At 43.6% G+C, this 18435-nt stretch overlaps 1 protein-coding gene across 1 annotated transcript in view; it reads right to left on the bottom strand.

Moving 5' to 3' along the window:
- ATP6V0E1 (ATPase H+ transporting V0 subunit e1) overlaps positions 1 to 16687 on the bottom strand; it is a 35804-nt gene extending 19117 nt beyond the window's left edge. The window contains exons 1-2 of the mRNA XM_060092527.1: positions 16497 to 16687; positions 11212 to 11259 (exon numbers count right to left, since the gene is read on the bottom strand). Coding sequence (XP_059948510.1) covers positions 11212 to 11259; positions 16497 to 16600 — 152 coding nt within the window. The 5' untranslated portion in view covers positions 16601 to 16687. The remainder of the gene's footprint in view (positions 1 to 11211; positions 11260 to 16496) is intronic.
- Between the last annotated feature and the right edge of the window lie 1748 nt (positions 16688 to 18435).

The raw sequence follows: 18435 nt of genomic DNA on the forward strand, positions 1-18435 counted from the left end.
ACAACATATAAAGATGTAAAATATATGATAATAGCACAAGGATGGGGAGTAAATGGAATCACATTGTTGCAAGACTGTTACATTTTACCTGAAATGGTTCAATATTAACTCTAAATAGATTGTGAAAAGTTAAGAATGCATGTTGTAATCTCTAGAGCAACATTAAAAAAGAAAAATACAAAAAATAAAGGAAAAAAAAGAAAAATACAAAAGTATAGCTAAATGCCATTGGAGGAATTAAAACAGAATACTCAAAATATTCAATTAACCTAAAGAAAGGCATAAAAGGACAGAGGAACAAAAAAGAGTTGAGACAAACAGAAAACAATTAACAAAATAGTGAACCCAAACCTAGCTATATCAATAGTTACATTAATTGTATAAGGAATCTCCATTTGGCAAAAGGCAAAGACAGTCAGAATAGATAAAAAAGTAAAAACAGGGCCTCCCTGGTGGCGCAGTGGTTAAGAGTCCGCCTGCCGATGCAGGGGATACGGGTTCGTGCCCCGGTCTGGGAGGATCCCATATGCCGCGGAGCGGCTGGGCCCGTGAGCCATGGCCGCTGGGCCTGCGCATCCGGAGCCTGTGCTCCGCAACGGGAGAGGCCACAACAGTGAGAGGCCCGCATACCGCAAAAAGAAAAAAAAAAAAAAAAAAAAAAAAAGTAAAAACAAGCCACCTACTGTCTTCGAAAAGGCACATTCTAAATACAAAGACACAGATACAGTGAGCATAGGAAAGGTGGTATGGTTATTGATCAAAGTAAAAACTGAGTTAAGGAGTATTACCAAGGATAAAGATTGATACCTTATTAATATAATGACAGAAATGTCAATTCATCAAGAAGACATGACAATCATATATATGCATGCTTCTAATAACAGAGCTTCAAAACATATGAAGTAAAAAAAAAGGATCTTTCTTTTAAGAAGAGAAATAGAAAAATCCACAATCATAGCTGGTGATTTTAACACCCTCTCTCAGAAATTAATAAAAGCAGGGCCTCCCTGGTGGCGCAAGTGGTTGAGAGTCCGCCTGCCGATGCAGGGGATACGGGTTCGTGCCCCGGTCTGGGAGGATCCCATATGCCGCGGAGCGGCTGGGCCCGTGAGCCATGGCCGCTGGGCCTGCGCGTCCGGAGCCTGCGCGTCCGGAGCCTGTGCTCCGCAACGGGGGAGGCCACAACAGTGAGAGGCCCGCATACCGCAAAAAAAAAAAAAAAAAAAAAAAAAAGAAATTAATAAAAGCAGACCAAGAAAAATCAGTAAGGACAAAGAAGATTCGAACTACCTTGACCTGATGTCTACAGAACACTCTACCCAACAACTGGAGAATACACATTCTTTTCAAGTGCACATGGAATGGTTATCAAGATAAGACCATATGCTGGGCCATAAAATATGTCCCAATTTCAAAAGACTGAAATCTTACATAATATACCTTCTGATAAGATATCCAGAAAGGTGCCAAATATGTGGAAATTAAACACCACAATTCTGAAAATGAAAATACAGCATCATCAAAATTTGTAGGGTCTAGGTAAAGCGATGCTTAAAGGGAATTTTATGGTATTAAACACTTACATTTAAAAAGAAGGAGGGACGGACTTCCCTGGTGGCGCAGTGGTTAAGAATCTGCCTGCCAATGCAGGGGACACGGGTTCAATCCCTGGTCTGGGAAGATCCCACATGACATGGAACAACTAAGCCCATGCGCCACAACTACTGAGCCTGTGCTCTAGAGCCCACGAGCCACAACTACTGGGACCACACACCACAACTACTGAAGCCTGCATGCTCTAGGGCCCGTGTGCCGCAACTACTGAGCCCATGTGCTGCAACTACTGAAGCCCATGTGCCTAGAGCCTGTGCTCCGCAACAAGAAGCCACCGCACCGCAACGAAGAGTAGCCCCCGCTTGCCACAACTAGAGAGAAAAGCCCACACACAGCAACGAAGACCCAACGCAGCCAAAAAATTAAATTAATTTAATTAAAAAAAATAAAAATAAAACAAAAATGAAATAAATAAAAATAATAAAAAGAAGGAGGGACTTCCTTAGTGGCACAGTGGTTGAGAATCCGTGCTCCCAATGTAGGGGGCCCGGGTCCGATCCCTGGTCAGGGAATGAAATCCCACATGCATGCCACAACTAAGAGTTCACATGCCACAACTAAGAGTTACCATGACACAACTAAGGAGCCCACGAGCTGCAACTAAGGAGCCCGCCTGCCACAACTAAGACCAGGCACAACCAAATAAATAAATTTTTTTTAAAAAAGGTAAGTTTAAATCAATGCTCTTAGTTTCCACTTTAACAGGCTAGAAAAAAGAGCAAATTAAACCCAAAGTAAGGAGAAGGAAAAAAAGAAAAGAGAACTGAAATAAATGAAGAGATATACCATGTTCATTATCAGAAGACTCAATATTGTTTGCTCTCTCCAAACTGATCTACAGATTCAACACAACCCCAATTAAAATCTCAACAGGTTTTTTTGTTGTTGTTGAAACTGACAAGTTGATTCTAAAATGTATATGGCTATTTTAGAATAGCCAAAATAAACTTGAAGAACAAACAGAGGACTTACATTTCCTGAGTTCAATTTAAAGCTATAGTAATCAAAAGAGTGTGGTATTATCATAAGGCTGGACAAACAGATCAATGAACAGAATAGACAGTCTGTAAACAGACTCACACATATATGGTCAAACCATTTTGAACAAAGATGCCAAAGCAATTTAATGGAGAAGGGAAAGTCTTTTCAACAAATGGCGCAGCGACCACTAGATATCTGTATTGGGAAAACAAAACAAAACAACAGCAACAAAAACAAAGCTTAACCCCACCATTTTAGTGCCTGTGGCCCGTGGAAGCAGTCTTGCCTAACTGCCGAACCCTGTCCAAGGTCAGACTATAGCAGAAAGCCTTTAGGTCCAAGTCCTTGCTTAATAAGATAAATGATAAGAAGAAGTTCAACAGGTCTCATATCTTTGTTTACCTGAATTTTTGCGGGCAAAAAAATTTCCAGACCTCCCAGGACCATCTAATATGACCCAAATCCCATTCCCAGACTGCTCTTCTCAACACTCGATCCAACTTCGCTCCCTTTCGTTTCTCCCAAACCCTTGCACTGTGTTCTCTGTAACTTGGCCAGTGATCTGCCACTCATACCTTCTACTCTCGCACTTCCCCAACTCCAGCATCACTGAAGCCGGGCTCCCCCCTGAGGCTCTCTCAAGCTGAGAAGGCTGCTTATTCTTACAACAGACAGCTCAGGCTTTGGCAATGGCGTCAATAACTTCTTTGCTCCCTCTGCTGCCTGCAGACAATTCTCTCCCACTCTCATGAAGAACTGCCTTCTGCTTGGGTATGTGTGCCTACTGACTTTACTACCCTCTCATTTGTCCCAGTCACTCCCCCTTATTTGACAGAGAAGGCTTGAGTTTGCCCTTTGCTGGATCTTCCTCATCTCTACAACACCTAAATGTTGGCATTCCTCAGGTTTGGCCCTAACCTCTCTTCTCTTCTCTCGCCATCCCTTCCCTTTGGTCAGGTTTCCCCACCTTAGCACTACTGACATCTGGGGCTGCATAATTCTGCACTGGGGGGAGGAGGGCTGCACTGTGCAGTGTAGGATGTTCAGCAGCATCCCTGGCCTCTACCTACTGGATGCCAGCCTCATGGAAAACCACTGTCTTAGGCAATTACATGCACTCGTATGGCCTCCAATCTCTCTTCTTATATCCAGTTTCCTATTTGATATTTCTTAGAAGGCTCACAGGCACCTCAATCTTCACACGACCTCAACTGAAGTTTTGTTTTGAAATTTGTCCTGTCCCAAGTCTTCACCATCTTGGTAAATGGCCCAATCTAGAAACCAAGGACCCATCGCTGATTCCTCTCACCTCCTCCACCTACAGGACCAATAAATTCTACTCCCAAATTAGTTCTCAAATCTGTGCACCCCTTTTATCTTCACTATCACCACCTCAGACCAAACCACAAAGATTCCTCACCTGAATGAATGCTGTAACCTCCTAACTTGTGGCCCTGCTTCCACTCGGGCCTCCAAGCAGTCTACTCTCCACAGAGCAGCCAAAGTGGTTGTCCGACCAAATCACTCCATTATTTAAAATCTGAAAAGATTTCCTATCCACTTAAAATAAAACCTAAACCCCAAGCCCATAAAATCCTACATGACCTGGCCCTCACCTAAATCCCAAACCTACCACTCCTCGCCTCACTATTTTTTTTTTTTCGGTATGTGGGCCTCTCACTGTTGTGGCCTCTCCCGTTGCGGAGCACAGGCTCCGGACACGCAGGCTCAACAGCCATGGCTCATGGGCCCAGCCGCTCCGCGGCATGTGGGATCTTCCCGGACCGGGGCACGAACCCATGTCCCCTGCATTGGCAGGCGGACTCTCAACCACTGCGCCACCAGGGAAGCCCCCTCACCTCACTATTAAACCCCATCACACTACCCTCCCAGAACATTCCAAGCTCCTTACCTCTCAGTGCCTTCGTGTTTGCAGAAGACCCTGCCTCCAGCTGCCCCCATGGCTGACTCCTCCTCCAATAGGCTTTCTGTGAGCGCTCTCAGTAAACCCTCCCTCCCTCCCACCCCTTCACTGTTCTCTATCACAGTACCCTGTTTGGCTCCTTAAAGCACCTTCTAACTTTGTCTATTACAAATCAAGAACAGTTTTGCTACTGCTGTTGTTAACCTGCTTGTCTGACTCCCCTCACTGGACTGTCACCTCTAGGAGGGCAGGGACGTGGTTCTGTATCATAAACCCAGGAACTGGCACAGAGTAGGTATTCTATGAAATGCTTACTGGTTGAATTCTAGGGGAAGATGGGAACAAAGCTGTGGAACAAACAGACAACTATAAACGAGAGATACAAACAAAAAAACCCACGAAGGCAACAAGCAAATTAGCTAAAACAGAACATGGCTTCCTCTGGCTATCCACCTGAGTTCCAAGCTGAAAGGAGCAAGGGCAGGAGGACTTCGTATCTCCGGAACCAACTGAATTTTAATTACCCACTGTTTTCCAGGACTGACGCCACTATTTCCTTTTATTAGCAGACATCACCAAACAAGACAGGAGAGAGACACACAAAAATTACCAATCTACGGAGAGACAAGACAGACATTTCACCTATGCCAAACACATGTCCTGTCTGAAGGAGCTTCAAAGCTGGAGGTGAAGACAGAACCCACCAACCAGCTAACAGAAGGTCATATACAGGTGCTTCTACTGGCCAAAAGTGAGACAATTTGAACACCAAAGGGATATTAATTATCCTGGATTGAAATACATCAAATATGTTTAATTGTATCAGATCATAATGATACTAACACAAAACAAAAATCATTATTCACCACTGGAAGATGCAAAGGAAACAATTTATTATTTTGAAACAGGTAAGCAGAGAGAACAGCACACATATATCCTAGCTTTTCTTTGTGAACTGTTTTTCAGTTATTTGAATAACAAAATAGTTGATGAAGTAAATCTTTGTGGACATATTCTAGCTAATGAATAAGAAGTTATAGAAATAGAACATCATCAGCGATGCCAACAACACAAAGAAAAATCAGACGTGATGTACCCCTGATGAAAATATCAACACCATTTATAAAACAGACTTAACAAAAAATTGAACCTGAATGTGATCTAGCCCCTAAGTATGACTACCAACTTACAGGAAATACAGAAGAAAGAGGATTATGTTAAATGACACCATGGGCATGCAGTTAATAAGGAACAGACTCTGGAAAACTATAGGGCAAACAATCTGGGGTTTTTTCTATTAAAATATCCCAGGAAAAAAAGAGATTTGGAGAAGAAACCAATAAAGAGAGACTTGAAAGACACAACCGCTAATCGCAATGCAGGGTCTTTATGAGCATCTTCATTCAAACAAACTGTAAAATAAATATATAAATAAAGTATATGAGACAACTAGAGAAATTTAAATGATATTTGATGATATAAAGGAATGAACTTTTTTTGTGTGATAATGGTTTGGGACTATACTTGAAAAAAGAATGATTACCTTTTAGAGGTATACATATACTGAAATATTTACAGATAAACTGATGTCTGGGATTTGATTCAAACAAATCTGGGGTAGAACGGGAAAGTGTGTGGGGATGTAACAAGATTGGCCATATGAGTTGATAATTTTTCAACATGGGTGACAGGCACGTGAAGGTTCGTTCATTACATTATTCTACTTTTGTAGAGAGCGTACAGTAAGTTTTAAAAGTCCAAAAACAGAAAGTTTAAAAAACAAAACAAAGCATTCTATAGTAAAGAACATTCTACAAACTGACTAGCTGTAGGTACTTGGCGGGAAACCAAAGTGAAGAACCCTGGCCCTGGGAGGTAATCATGTCATGTCCCCAAACTGGCTCTAGAGCCAGGACCAAAGCAAGGCTGGGCTCAACTGTGGATCTGCAAATTCCTGGACACGTAGGGGAAAGTGTCTGAAGGCTGTGCAGGTCCTGTGTGATGGGCAGTATTAGGGGGTTGGAGAAGTGAGTGAGGGGGACTCGTTTGGGGGCCACAGAGTAGGGGTTTGGGGGAATGAGTAGATGAGGGAACCTCTTTGGGAAGTGATTGGCAGCTTCACTGGCTCTCTGTTTGCTGTCTGTCTTCCCTCCCTAAAGAGGGCAGGGAGGGGACTTCCCTGGTGGCACTGTGGTTAAGAATCCGCCTACCAATGCAGGGGACACGGGTTCGAGCTCTGGTCTGGGAAGATCCCACATGCCGCAGAGCAACTAAGCCCGTACACCACAACTACTGAGCCCGCGAGCCACAACTACTGAGCCCGTGTGCAGCAACTACTGAAGCCTGTGTGCCTGGAGCCCACACTCCACCACAAGAGAAACCACCTCAATGAGAAGCCTGCGCACCGCAACGAAGAGTAGCCCCCTGCTCACCACAACTAGAGAGAGCCCACGTGCAGCAACGAAGATCCAATGCAGCCAAAAATAAATTAAAAATATAAATAAATTTATTTAAAAAGAAAGAGGGCAGGCAGAATATTTCTGCTATATATATAGTGCCTGGCACACAGTAGGTTCATTATAGTACTATTAGTATATATTATTATTAACAATAAATAAGTTGAGTGAATGAACTCTAATAAGGCCCAATAAAATAAATGTTACAAAGGCAATGAAAGCAAACTGTGCTTACAAGTAACATATAGTTCTTTGAATTAAAATAATTTATTTTTTAAAATCACTGATAATACTACATTTTTCTTATCCTTTGTTATAAGTTTTCACACACAGCATCTTATTTAAAAATTCACCAAACCACACTACAACATAATCAGGCCAAATATTATTCAGCCTAGCAGAACCAAGGTCTCCTGGTCTCCTAGTCAACACTTCTTTTCCTATAGCACTCTGCTGGTAAGATTTACAATTAGTCAAGTGCTAAAGATACAGCATGTTTTCCAAGAAGCAATTTTACCTTCACAGTACAACGCTAAATTTCTAATTTACCCCTAGGATATGAGTTTTGTAACTCTGGGTAAGCTACAAGATAACCCGACATTAACAACTAACCAAAGACCAAGAGAAAGTATAGAATAGTAACTAAAAGGCCTGTATGCTTAAGAAACAAAAGTGATCTTGTGCCTTAGAGAGGAAACCAGATGTAGAGCATTCAGACTTTACTCTGCTGAACTAGCAACACAAGCTGGTTGTACTGGCAGAGATCCTGATTTATTCAGAGCTCAAACAAGGTTCGGCTGGCAGACTCTAACCTTGAACTAGAACAAACTGGAAGGAGGGAAAAAATGCCACAAAGAGAAGGCAATTCAAAAGTCTATGAATGTATTTCAAAACATGACTTTGTTTAGGAAATCTAGTTTCTTTGGGGGTGTGTTAATTGCAAATGAGGTATTTTCAAGAAACTATATGTACTAGTGCCAAACAGTAAAGTGTCCTTTGAATTTCAAATTAAATTTGTTACAGAAATCCCACCCCTTTGTGGAATTAGGTATGTAAAATACTTGGGATTTGAATTCCACCTGTATGCTTCAGGCAGATATTTTGCTAAATAGGATATATGATCAGGTTTCAAAGAAACAAAAGAAGAAAACAATTGCATAAAGTCTATACCACCCAGCTCATTTCCCCATAAAATGGCCTCCAGAAGCATTTAATGTTGGAACACTGTGTACTAACTAACTTTATTAATACATCGATGACAGTACTGACCCACTGTCAATAGAGCAGTCACCAGCACATTGGGACAAAGGAAAAAAGCTAGACAGCAGGAGGTAAGGGCTCACAGACTGTCCTCAACTAAGTCACTAAGACTCAAAGTGACACAATGTCCAACCAAGTCCAATTATTTTATTTTATACTTGAAAATGAAGATAGGAGGCATGAGACTGACAGGTCTTCTGCCTGTTTTAAAGACAGTATCAGGGGCTTCCCTGGTGGAGCAGTGGTTAAGAATCCGCCTGCCAATGTAGGGGACACGGGTTTGAGCCCTGGTCCGGGAAGATCCCACATGCCGCGGAGCAACTAAGCCCATGTGCCACGACTACTGAATCTGCGCTCTAGAGCCCGCAAGCCACAACTACTGAGCCCACGTGCCACAACTACTGAAGCCCGTGTGCCTAGAGCCCGTGCTCTGCAACAAGAGAAGCCATGACAATGAGAAGCCCGTGCACCGCAACGAAGAGTAGCCCCCGCTCACCACAACTAGAGAAAGCCCGCACACAGCAACGAAGACCCAACACAGCCATAAATAAATAAATAAATAAATAAAATTTTTTTTAAAAAAGAGAATAACAGGAAAATTAACCAGATTTCAAAGACAATGGAGGACCAGAAAGTCACAAAACATTTTAACCTCATCTTGGTTTAATCTCAAGTCATTCCTCTGCTCAATAATTTTGTCTTTTTTTTTTTTAAGACCCCACCACTAACCTTACTGCTCATGCAGCAGAGATCAAAGGAATGAAAACAAAGGCTTTTTCAATTACAGGACCACTCCTTGGCTCCTGGATTGATTAAGAGCTCCCTTGCTGGAATTTCTAGAGGAGATTCAGTAGGATAGGCTGGTACTCAGTCACCCCTACTTAAACGAGGAATTCTTGATGATGCATGTACTTCTTCTCATTTACTCTTTAGAGCTAAACACAGCTAGGATAAGAATGCCCTCTATTCGCTACCTGTCAGACTTCCATTCTGGCGGCTGAGCTATGACCTGAAAAGGACTCTTTTTTACCTTTCTAACTAAAACGAAAAGACTAAACAAGCCAACCGCAAAAAGTCTCATCATATAAGCACTCGTATCAAGGCAGTCAAACAACATCATCATCATTTAGCCAAACTTCTATAGTGCTATATGATTCAGCTTTAAACACTTCAAGTTGCACTGAAGAAAGTGACCGAAGGGGCAGATTTTGATCTATGCCAACAACCAAAATTGGCTCATACCCACAAACCTCTTTGAAAAACCTTAGTGCAAAAGTCCCAGGATAGGGGCTTCCCTGGTGGCGCAGTGGTTGAGAGTCTGCCTGCCAAAGCAGGGGACACGGGTTCGTGCCCCGGTCTGGGAAGATCCCACATGCCGCGGAGCGGCTGGGCCCGTGAGCCATGGCTGCTGAGCCTGCACATCCGGAGCCTGTGCTCCGCAACGGGAGAGGCCACAACAGTGAGAGGCCCATATATTGCAAAAAAAAAGAAGTCCCAGGATACAAGAAATTCATAGATTCAGAGCCACGGCCTTTCATCACAGGATTAGAATGCTGCTTCCTACCACATGTGGGCACTAAGCAAGAGTTGGCCATCACCAATACTTTCCATATAAGGAAGTCTCAGGAAGCTAGCAAGCTCTCTTTAAGAAAAGAGAATTGCTGGTTCTAAACTCTTAACAAGCAATCCCTAAAAGGATAAATTCTATGGTATGTGAAATATATCTCAATTAAAAAAAAAGAGAAAAGAATAGTTCAACTGGGACTTCCTTGGCAGCACAGTGCTTAAGAATCCACCTGCCAATGCAGGGGACACGGGTTTGAGCCCTGGTCCAGGAAGATCCCACATGCCACAGAGCAACTAAGCCTGTGCGCCACAACTACTGAGCCTGCACTCTAGAGCCCATGAGCCACAACTACTGAGGCCTGTGTGCCTAGAGCCTGTGCTCTGCAACAAGAGAAGTCCCCGCTCACCACAACTAGAGAAAGCCCGTGCAGTAATGAAGACCCAATGCAGCCAAAAATAAATTAATTAATCAATTAAAAAAATAATAGTTCAAATGCAGTTTTGCCATTTTTAACAGTATTCCAAAAATATATGTTGAGAAATGACCTCACATATCCTAAAGCCTTCATTCAAGTTTATATAATCTATTCGAACAGATGCCAATTATTATCATACTTTGATACAGTGTATAATGAATTCTTTAAAAAAATTACCCTTACTCTACTCAATCACAATTCTAGCTCAACTTCTATTCATGAGATCAAACAAAAGTTATAATAAAGAATGGCGGGACTTCCCTGGTGGCGCAGTGGTTAAGAATCCGCCTGCCAATGCAGGGGACATGGGTTCGAGTCCTGGTTCAGGAAGATCCCACATGCCGTGGAGCAACTAAGCCCGTGCACCACAACTACTGAGCCTGCGCTCTACAGCCCATGAGCCACAACTACTGAGCCCATGTACCACAACTACGGAAGCCCACACGCCTAGAGCCCGTGCTCTGCAACAAGAGAAGCCCCGACTCGCCACAACTAGAGAAAGCCCACGCACAGCAATGAAGACCCAACGCAGACAAAAATAAATAAATAAATAATAAAGAATGGCTTTATTGGCTTCATAGTGAGATATTTAAGTGAAATGAGTAGGCTCAAATACTTCACAGTAGTAAAATATAAAGCAGTACGATGACAATTTCTGGCTAATTGTATGATTGAAATTTGTGCCAAATAAATTACACTTGTATCGCCAGAAGAACTGAGCATCTGTACAGTTCTCAGGTAAATATACTGAACATAGGAAAAGTGTTCTTGTCAACCTTAGGATACTATTTCTAGGTGTTACACCAGGAACAAGCCCCAGTGAAACAAAAACGTAAAGTTTCATGACAATCATGCTCCACTTATTTAACTTTTATTCACACATATGATAAATACCAGGAATAACTGCTTATTGTTTTAGAAAAAAACTACTTACAAGAGATAGCAGCAAACGGAACAGGTCACCAACATGGTGATGATAACTCTGGAGAAAAAAAAAAGTGCAAGCATTAGACAACTAGCGAACCATGCAGACTTTGCAGGAGGTTTAAGTTCCCTTCCCAGGTGATCAAACCTGGCAAGGATTGCACAACCAGGAAAATGCATCTGAATCTGTTTAAACACCAGAGACAGCATGGTGCGCTGGGGTGCACAGAGCAGAATTCTACGGAAGTCATTAACATTTGTATTTAAGGGAATGTGTACTGATGCCACAGTTTAGGGGTCTAATCCAAACCCATCTGGAACTGAACACAAAAGGCTGTAGTGGTAATTAGCTTTGACATCCAAGTAACTGCCCTATTTGGTAAGATTCTCTGCAATGAAATGACACTATACTGCTAAAAATGTTACTGAGTCCAAGCTCGCTCTGCTCGCCGCACGACAGGCCAATGAATCGCAGACGAGGTGTTGAGGCAAGGGATACGACTTTATTGGGAAAGCCGGCAGACCGAGAAGATGGCAGACTGGTGTCTCCGAAAAACCATCTTCTCTGGGTCTGGATGCCAGTTTCTTTTATAGAATCAGAGAGGGAGAGGCGGTGAGGAAGTAAAGTAAAAGGGCCATCAGTCTTGCAAAACATCTCCTGGAGTGACCAGCCTCCGGGAGGGGATGTGTTAGTTTCTTCTTTTTTGCAGCCATTCACAGGTGAGCAGGGCTAGCAGAGGGACAGGGTTCCCTGAGGCAGGCCATTATGTATGATTATAATAACTAAAGCAATGAAAAGCAAAGGTTAAAGTCAAAGAAACAGATCCAACGTGGAGTCCGATTTAGCTCTTCCCTGTTACCAAAATATGACTTTCTAGCCTTGACCTCTCCCCATCTCCATTCCTGTCTGAAAAATAGTTAAACCTGGATCTCTGATCCGCTGAATTTCAACGTTTAAAAAATTGAATTCATGGGCTTCCCTGGTGGCGCAGTGGTTGGGAGTCCACCTGCTGATGCAGGGGACACGGGTTCGAGCCCTGGTCTGGGAAGATCCCACATGCCGCGGAGCAACTAGGCCCGTGAGCCACAACTACTGAGCCTGCGCATCTGGAGCCTGTGCTCCGCAACAAGAGAGGCCGCGACAGTGAGAGGCCCACGCACCGCGATGAAGAGTGGCCCCCGCTCGCCGCAACTAGAGAAAGCCCTTGCACAGAAACAAAGACCCAACACAGCCAAAAAATAAAAATAAATTAAAAAATAAAAAAATTGAATTCATGATATTCTTTTCCCATTTCTCTTTCCCAATCTAAATCTCCTGCTCCAGAGAAGCTCTGCCATTTCCACCCATCTGACCCACCCCTGCAATCTGCCATCTTTTTACTCATGCCTCCCCTGCACCTTCAGTCACCAAATGCTGTGGATTAGCCCTTTGGGGAAGCTCTCCTTATGTGGATTTCTTTCCTTTCTATTCCCATGGTTAAACTCAAAATGTATCAGGTTTACCTGGCTAACTGCTGGCAGATTCACAACTGTCTTCCTTCCCTTTCATTCTACCCATACAATCTTCCATTCATTCCTACAATCACCTTGGGTTCATCTTTCTAAAATATTCCTTTCATGACATCACTCTGCAGCTTATCACCTTTCAATGCCCCCCCCCATCATCCACAGGCGTGATTTCCAAAGAGGGGGTCTCCACACCCCATAGAGTAAGAAAGACTATCTCCTAGAAGGCAGGGAGCAGATATCTGAACTCCTATATATATTATGTTTAACTCATCCTTTAGAAATTCTGTGTGTGTGCATATATTTTCTGTGGTTAATACATTGGCTTGTCCATTCATTCATTCGACAGATTCGGAGTGACTTGTGTGCACCAGACTCTGGGGAGAGAGGAGTGAACAAAAGGGATGAAAAAAACCCCTGAATTTAGCAAAGCAAAGGTTCCTGGTGAGAGGGTATCAGGCATTCAAAGAGGCCAGAGGCCAGTGTGGCTGAGCTGAGCAAGGACAGCCTGGTAGGAAGTGAGGTCAGACGTATCTGGTAGCCTCTGAAAGGAAAAGGGAAGCTATTTTGGAGGGCTCTGAGGAGAGGACTGACAAAGTCTGACCCAAATTCTAATAGGATCTCTCTTCAGGGTGGAAATAGACTAGGGAAGAGAAAGCAAAAGGAAAAGCAGAAAAACCAGTTAGTGGGGAATTGCACCAATGGACCAGTCTGGTAGCAGTGCCTGTAGTGAGAACTGGTCAGACTCTGGATATATCCTGAAGGCACATTCTTCAAAACATGGACCTTACAGTACATATACACATAGGTATTGGGGGTTGCATATCATGTTTATTATTCTCCATCCCAAGCTTCTGCTCATCTTCTTCCATTCCCCTGCCCCAACCTGGAATCCCTCCCTCAGTCTTTCTCTTCCCCAAAAGACCAACTCAGAGAACGGAAACAGCTGAGGCCCCTTTGTACTATGTGATTAATAGTTCAATATCAAACACTCCCTCATGGGAATTCCCTGGTGGTCCAGTGACTAGGACTCCACGCTTCCACTGTGCGGGTTCGACCCCTGGTCAGGGAACTAAGATCCTGCAAGCCGCGCGGCGCAAAGCAGCCAAGAAGAAAAGAAAAACAAATTTTTAATTAAGATATCAGTTCCTAATGTGCTTCATTAAAATATCAGTTCCTAATGTGCTTCCTCTAAGTTACTGCCTGCTGAAGAGTTTAGGGGTGAAGTGTCATGATGACTGCAATTTATCTTCAAATGATTCAGCAAAATGATGTATGTATGCATGCACACCTGGATTCACAGACAAAGCAAATATAAAGCAAATGTGAATATGCTAGCATTATTGAATCTAGGTGGTGTTATACAACACCTGTGCTACTCTACTTTTCTGAATGTTCAAAAATGTTATGTCTGAAAAAATGGGAGCTGAATGAACTGTAACACTAATCCCTGGGCTCTGTCCCCACTCCCTCCCCCACAACTACTGCTAAGGGAGCCACTGTGAAAAAACCTGAAGCTTTTAGAGAATCTGTGGATTCCTAAAGAGGAGAATGGGAAATCATGAAAATAGGAATGGTCAGGAACCAGTACTCCAGGTACAGACTTCATTTTATCCAGCCCTTTTTCAGTTTAGAAAAGATGAGAGTAAGAGGCTTGCTTTAGGTTATACATAGACCCAGAAGAGTTTTTTCCCTTTTGCTCCCTTTTTCCCCCAGCTTCAAGAGGTCCTGAAAACCTCCTAATCACCCAGGTTTCTGCATTCTGATGTGCAGGGGTCTCAGGGAAGAGGATTTAACAGCAAAGTCTCCTTTCTTCCCTTCTCAACGCAGCATCTTTACTTATCTCCTTAATGAAGATGTTTTTAATCCTTCAAATCAGAAATGCTCTCCCATGTTAAAAATTCACCGTAGTCCTTGAATCAATTCAGCTCCTTCGTGTACTTAAAAAAAAAAAAAATCACCTGCAGTCTTTTCAGAAGGTAAAGGGGAACTAATACTAATTCAGTACTAACATTTCCATTTTACAATGAGGAAACAGGAACAAGGAAAAGTTAACTAAACTATCCAAGGTCATAGGGATCATCCAGCTGGGAGCAGTGTTTCTCAAAGTGTAATACAGTAACTCCTAGGAGACACCTAGTGTTTTAAGACCTGCTCAATCCTGCCAAGAGCAGGAAATACAAGGACTGAGGTGGAGGCTATGAATTAGATCCAGATAACATATCACTAGCAGGTCAAACCTGAATAGTGACACTAGGGCTAGAAACTGAGTAGCCCATGGACCACCGGAGGCGTTTCATTACCCTGGGTAACAGCAGTGGCATCAAGACCCAAGGCTGGGCCTGGTGGGCCCCAAATGGGGGTCTTCAAGAAAGGAGTGGTCAACACTACCAGAACATTAATAAATGCTTTCTGAGTATGAAGGCTGGAAAGGCAGACAGTGGGTAATGAAACAGCTGAAGACAAAAACACAACAAAGGAGTACTATGTTGTTCTCTAATTCCAATAGGAGAAACAAGTCCAAGGAATTAAATTTGGTTAATTGTTTTAATAACCCCAGAATTCTGACACTCTGAATCATCTATTACAGGCTGGAAAGATGACCCTATATAACTGATGCTAGGGGTGGGGTGGGAAAGAGGAACCTAATACAACGAAATGATAGAAATTCATCTACCATTTTTCCTTTTTAAACAAATTATGACTTACTTGTAAGCTCGATGGAAGTAACAGGTCTAACACAGTTTATTCCAGAGAGCAAAAGGGGTTCAGGTCACAAAACATTAAGGAAGTAATAGCATTTTCTTTCCTTTAATAAAGGCAATAGACTTATCCACTCAATAACTCTTTACTGAATGCCTACTCTGCATGCAGAGCACCGTGAAGCCACCAATTCGTTTCAAAGAATAAGACAAGAGATGGTGTTCCCCCAAATCTGTGACTTCAGTCTAAGTTTCACCCCACATGATCTTGCCGCTGAGAAAAAATGACTAAAAGGCAAAGAGGAACCAGAAAGACGGTGTTCCAAAGCCCTTTTGAAGATAAGACTCTGTTTCATACTACAAAAAAAAAAAAAAGTTTACTTACAAAACAGATAAAGCTCTATGTAACAAAGAAGTCTGGGGGGAAAAAGTCTTTCTTAACCAATCATTCTAAGAGCTTGTTACACTCATCTACAAGGGCTGAAGAGCCCTTGGAAAGGTATGACGCAGGGGTTTCTAAACAATACCTCCGACTCTTTGATAATTAATCTCGCTCTAGATCAAGCCCCAGCTAGATCCTGGCGCCCACTAGATGCAAGGCCTGGGCTCAACGTTGTTGCACAAGCTTGTCCTGTGCAACTGCGACAGCCTGTGAGGCAGAGAGATCAATTTCTGTTTTATTTATTTGATCCGTTCCTTTAAAGTTTAGGCAAACGAGGCTTCATTTGGGTGGACGGCAGGGCTAAAGGGGCGACAGCCGTCTAGGGACGAACCCCAACTTCTCCTTGAGTCGGTATAGACCCATTTCCGACTGCACCCTCCCCACACAGAGACGTGATGAGAAAAAATTCCCCTACAACTCCTTCCCAAGGAGGGTCCGCCGGAAGTCACCCTCCTCACGCTCAGGCCGGGAGACACTGAGGCTGCTGCGATAAGGAAGTCGGGGGGCTGCACGGGGGTCGGGGCCTGACTGGAGGGCAGGATCACCCGGGCAAGGTCTCCGACCGGTGCGGAATCGCCCCCTCCCCCGCCCGGCTCTGCGGGTCCTCACCGCGCGTCCCTCCCCAGGCAGGCCTGGCGCACTTACCCCCGGTTGGGACCCTTAGGGATGAACCAGGGCACCAGAAAGCCGACGAAGCCCCAGAACACGCTCATCACGATGAGAGGCACGGTGAGGCCGGTATACGCCATGGTTGCTGCGGGAGGTGCCAGCCCCTGCCCCGCCGCCGCACTGTGGTCCCACCCGGAAGTGTCAACACCGGCCGCGTGACCTGCGCGCGCAAAGACCTGCCTCCCGCACCCCACGTGACCTCGCGCCGGACTCCGCCCCGCCGGGGACCGGGAGACAGAGCCCCGCCCTCCCCCGGCCGGTCTTGGGGCTCCTGCTCCTTGGAGGAACATCAGTCACCCCAGAGCCCCAGAGGTAGGGGTAAGTCACCAGGGGCTCAGCAAAGTTTTCTGATACGAAGGTGACCCTTTTAGGAAAAGAGTGTAGGTATTTACAGCTTTATCTTCTTAGGCAACAAACATATAAAGAACTTAATAGTAAGTTTCTGTTCAGGATTCCTGTGTGCCAGGCACTGGGCCATGAGCTTTAAGTGCTTGAGTTTGTTTTGAACACCTCATTAGCCAGAGTAGTAAGGAGAAGGTAACATGGAGTTTCAAATGCTTGCCAAGGATTTTCACATATGTTCATTGTAGTATGTGACAACCTTGGAACAGAGGAACCCAATTCTCAGAGAGGTTGACAGAGCTCTCAGGCAGAAGCAAGATGGAAAGCAAATCTATAAACCAATCCAATGTGCTTTACCCTGGACCATGGTTTCCCTGCAATAGTCACATTTCCTTACCTGGAATTGCCTCCTGATTTCTTTCTTCATTCAACTAGAATGGATTCCTGGATTAAATGAGAAATTGGACCAAAGATCTTTAATATCTCTTGAAACACGATTCCAAGCCTTTACCTGAAGGACAAGGCAGGAAACTAGTTGGTCTCCTTTGTGCTCATCCTGCCCCCCGCAACAACTCAGTCTCAACAGAAATTCTATTGTCCTTAAGTTCCAGTCCAGGCATCACCTTCACCAAGACCTATTTCATTCTGTTATTGCATGTCTTGTAGCCTTCTACTTGTTTGTGTGTATAAATTAACCAACCCTCTACTAGAGGGCAAACTCCTTGATTATGGGCACTGCTTAACTGATCTTTGTTCCTTAGAAGCACTTTATACGTAGAATGTGCTCAATAAACACTTGTACAACTGAATTGAATAGTTAAGAAAGGGTGAAACCAGCCAGAACTAAATTAGAGAAAAGTTTGCTCTTTCTTCCCATTTCTTTTTTTAAAAACTTATTTCTAATCGTGGCAAAATAAATATACATAACATAAAACTTACCTTCTTTACCATTTTTAAGTGTACAGTCCAACAGTGTTAAGTATTCACTTGTGCACCTGATCTCCAGAACATTTTCATACCCACTAAACAAATCCCCATTCTCTCCTTCCCCCGCCCCTGGCAACCACCATCCTACTTTCTGTTTCTATAAGCTTGACTACTCAAGATACCTGATTTAAGTGGAATCATAGAACATTTGTCTTTCTGTGACTGGCTTATTTCACTTAGCATAATGTCCTCTAGATTCATCCATGTTGTAGCATGTATCAGAATTTCCATCCTTTTTAAGGATGAATAATATTCAACTGTATGTATATACCACATTTTGTTTCTCCATTCACCCGTGGTTGGATAGTTGGGTTGCTTCCACTTTTTTGGCTTTTGTAAATTTTTTTCCCCTTTTTAAAATAAATGCAGATATTTTTAAGTTGATCTTGGTAAGTCTAACTTTTTTTTTTTTTTTTTCTTTTTGCGGTATGCGGGCCTCTCACTGTTGTGGCCTCTCCCGTTGCGGAGCACAGGCTCCGGATGCGCAGGCCCAGCGGCCATGGCTCACGGGCCCAGCCGCTCCGCGGCATATGGGATCCTCCCAGGCCGGGGCACGAACCCGTATCCCCTGCATCGGCAGGCGGAC

This window comes from Mesoplodon densirostris, chromosome 3 (assembly GCF_025265405.1).
Source record: "Mesoplodon densirostris isolate mMesDen1 chromosome 3, mMesDen1 primary haplotype, whole genome shotgun sequence".
Classification (NCBI taxonomy): Eukaryota; Metazoa; Chordata; class Mammalia; order Artiodactyla; family Ziphiidae; genus Mesoplodon; species Mesoplodon densirostris.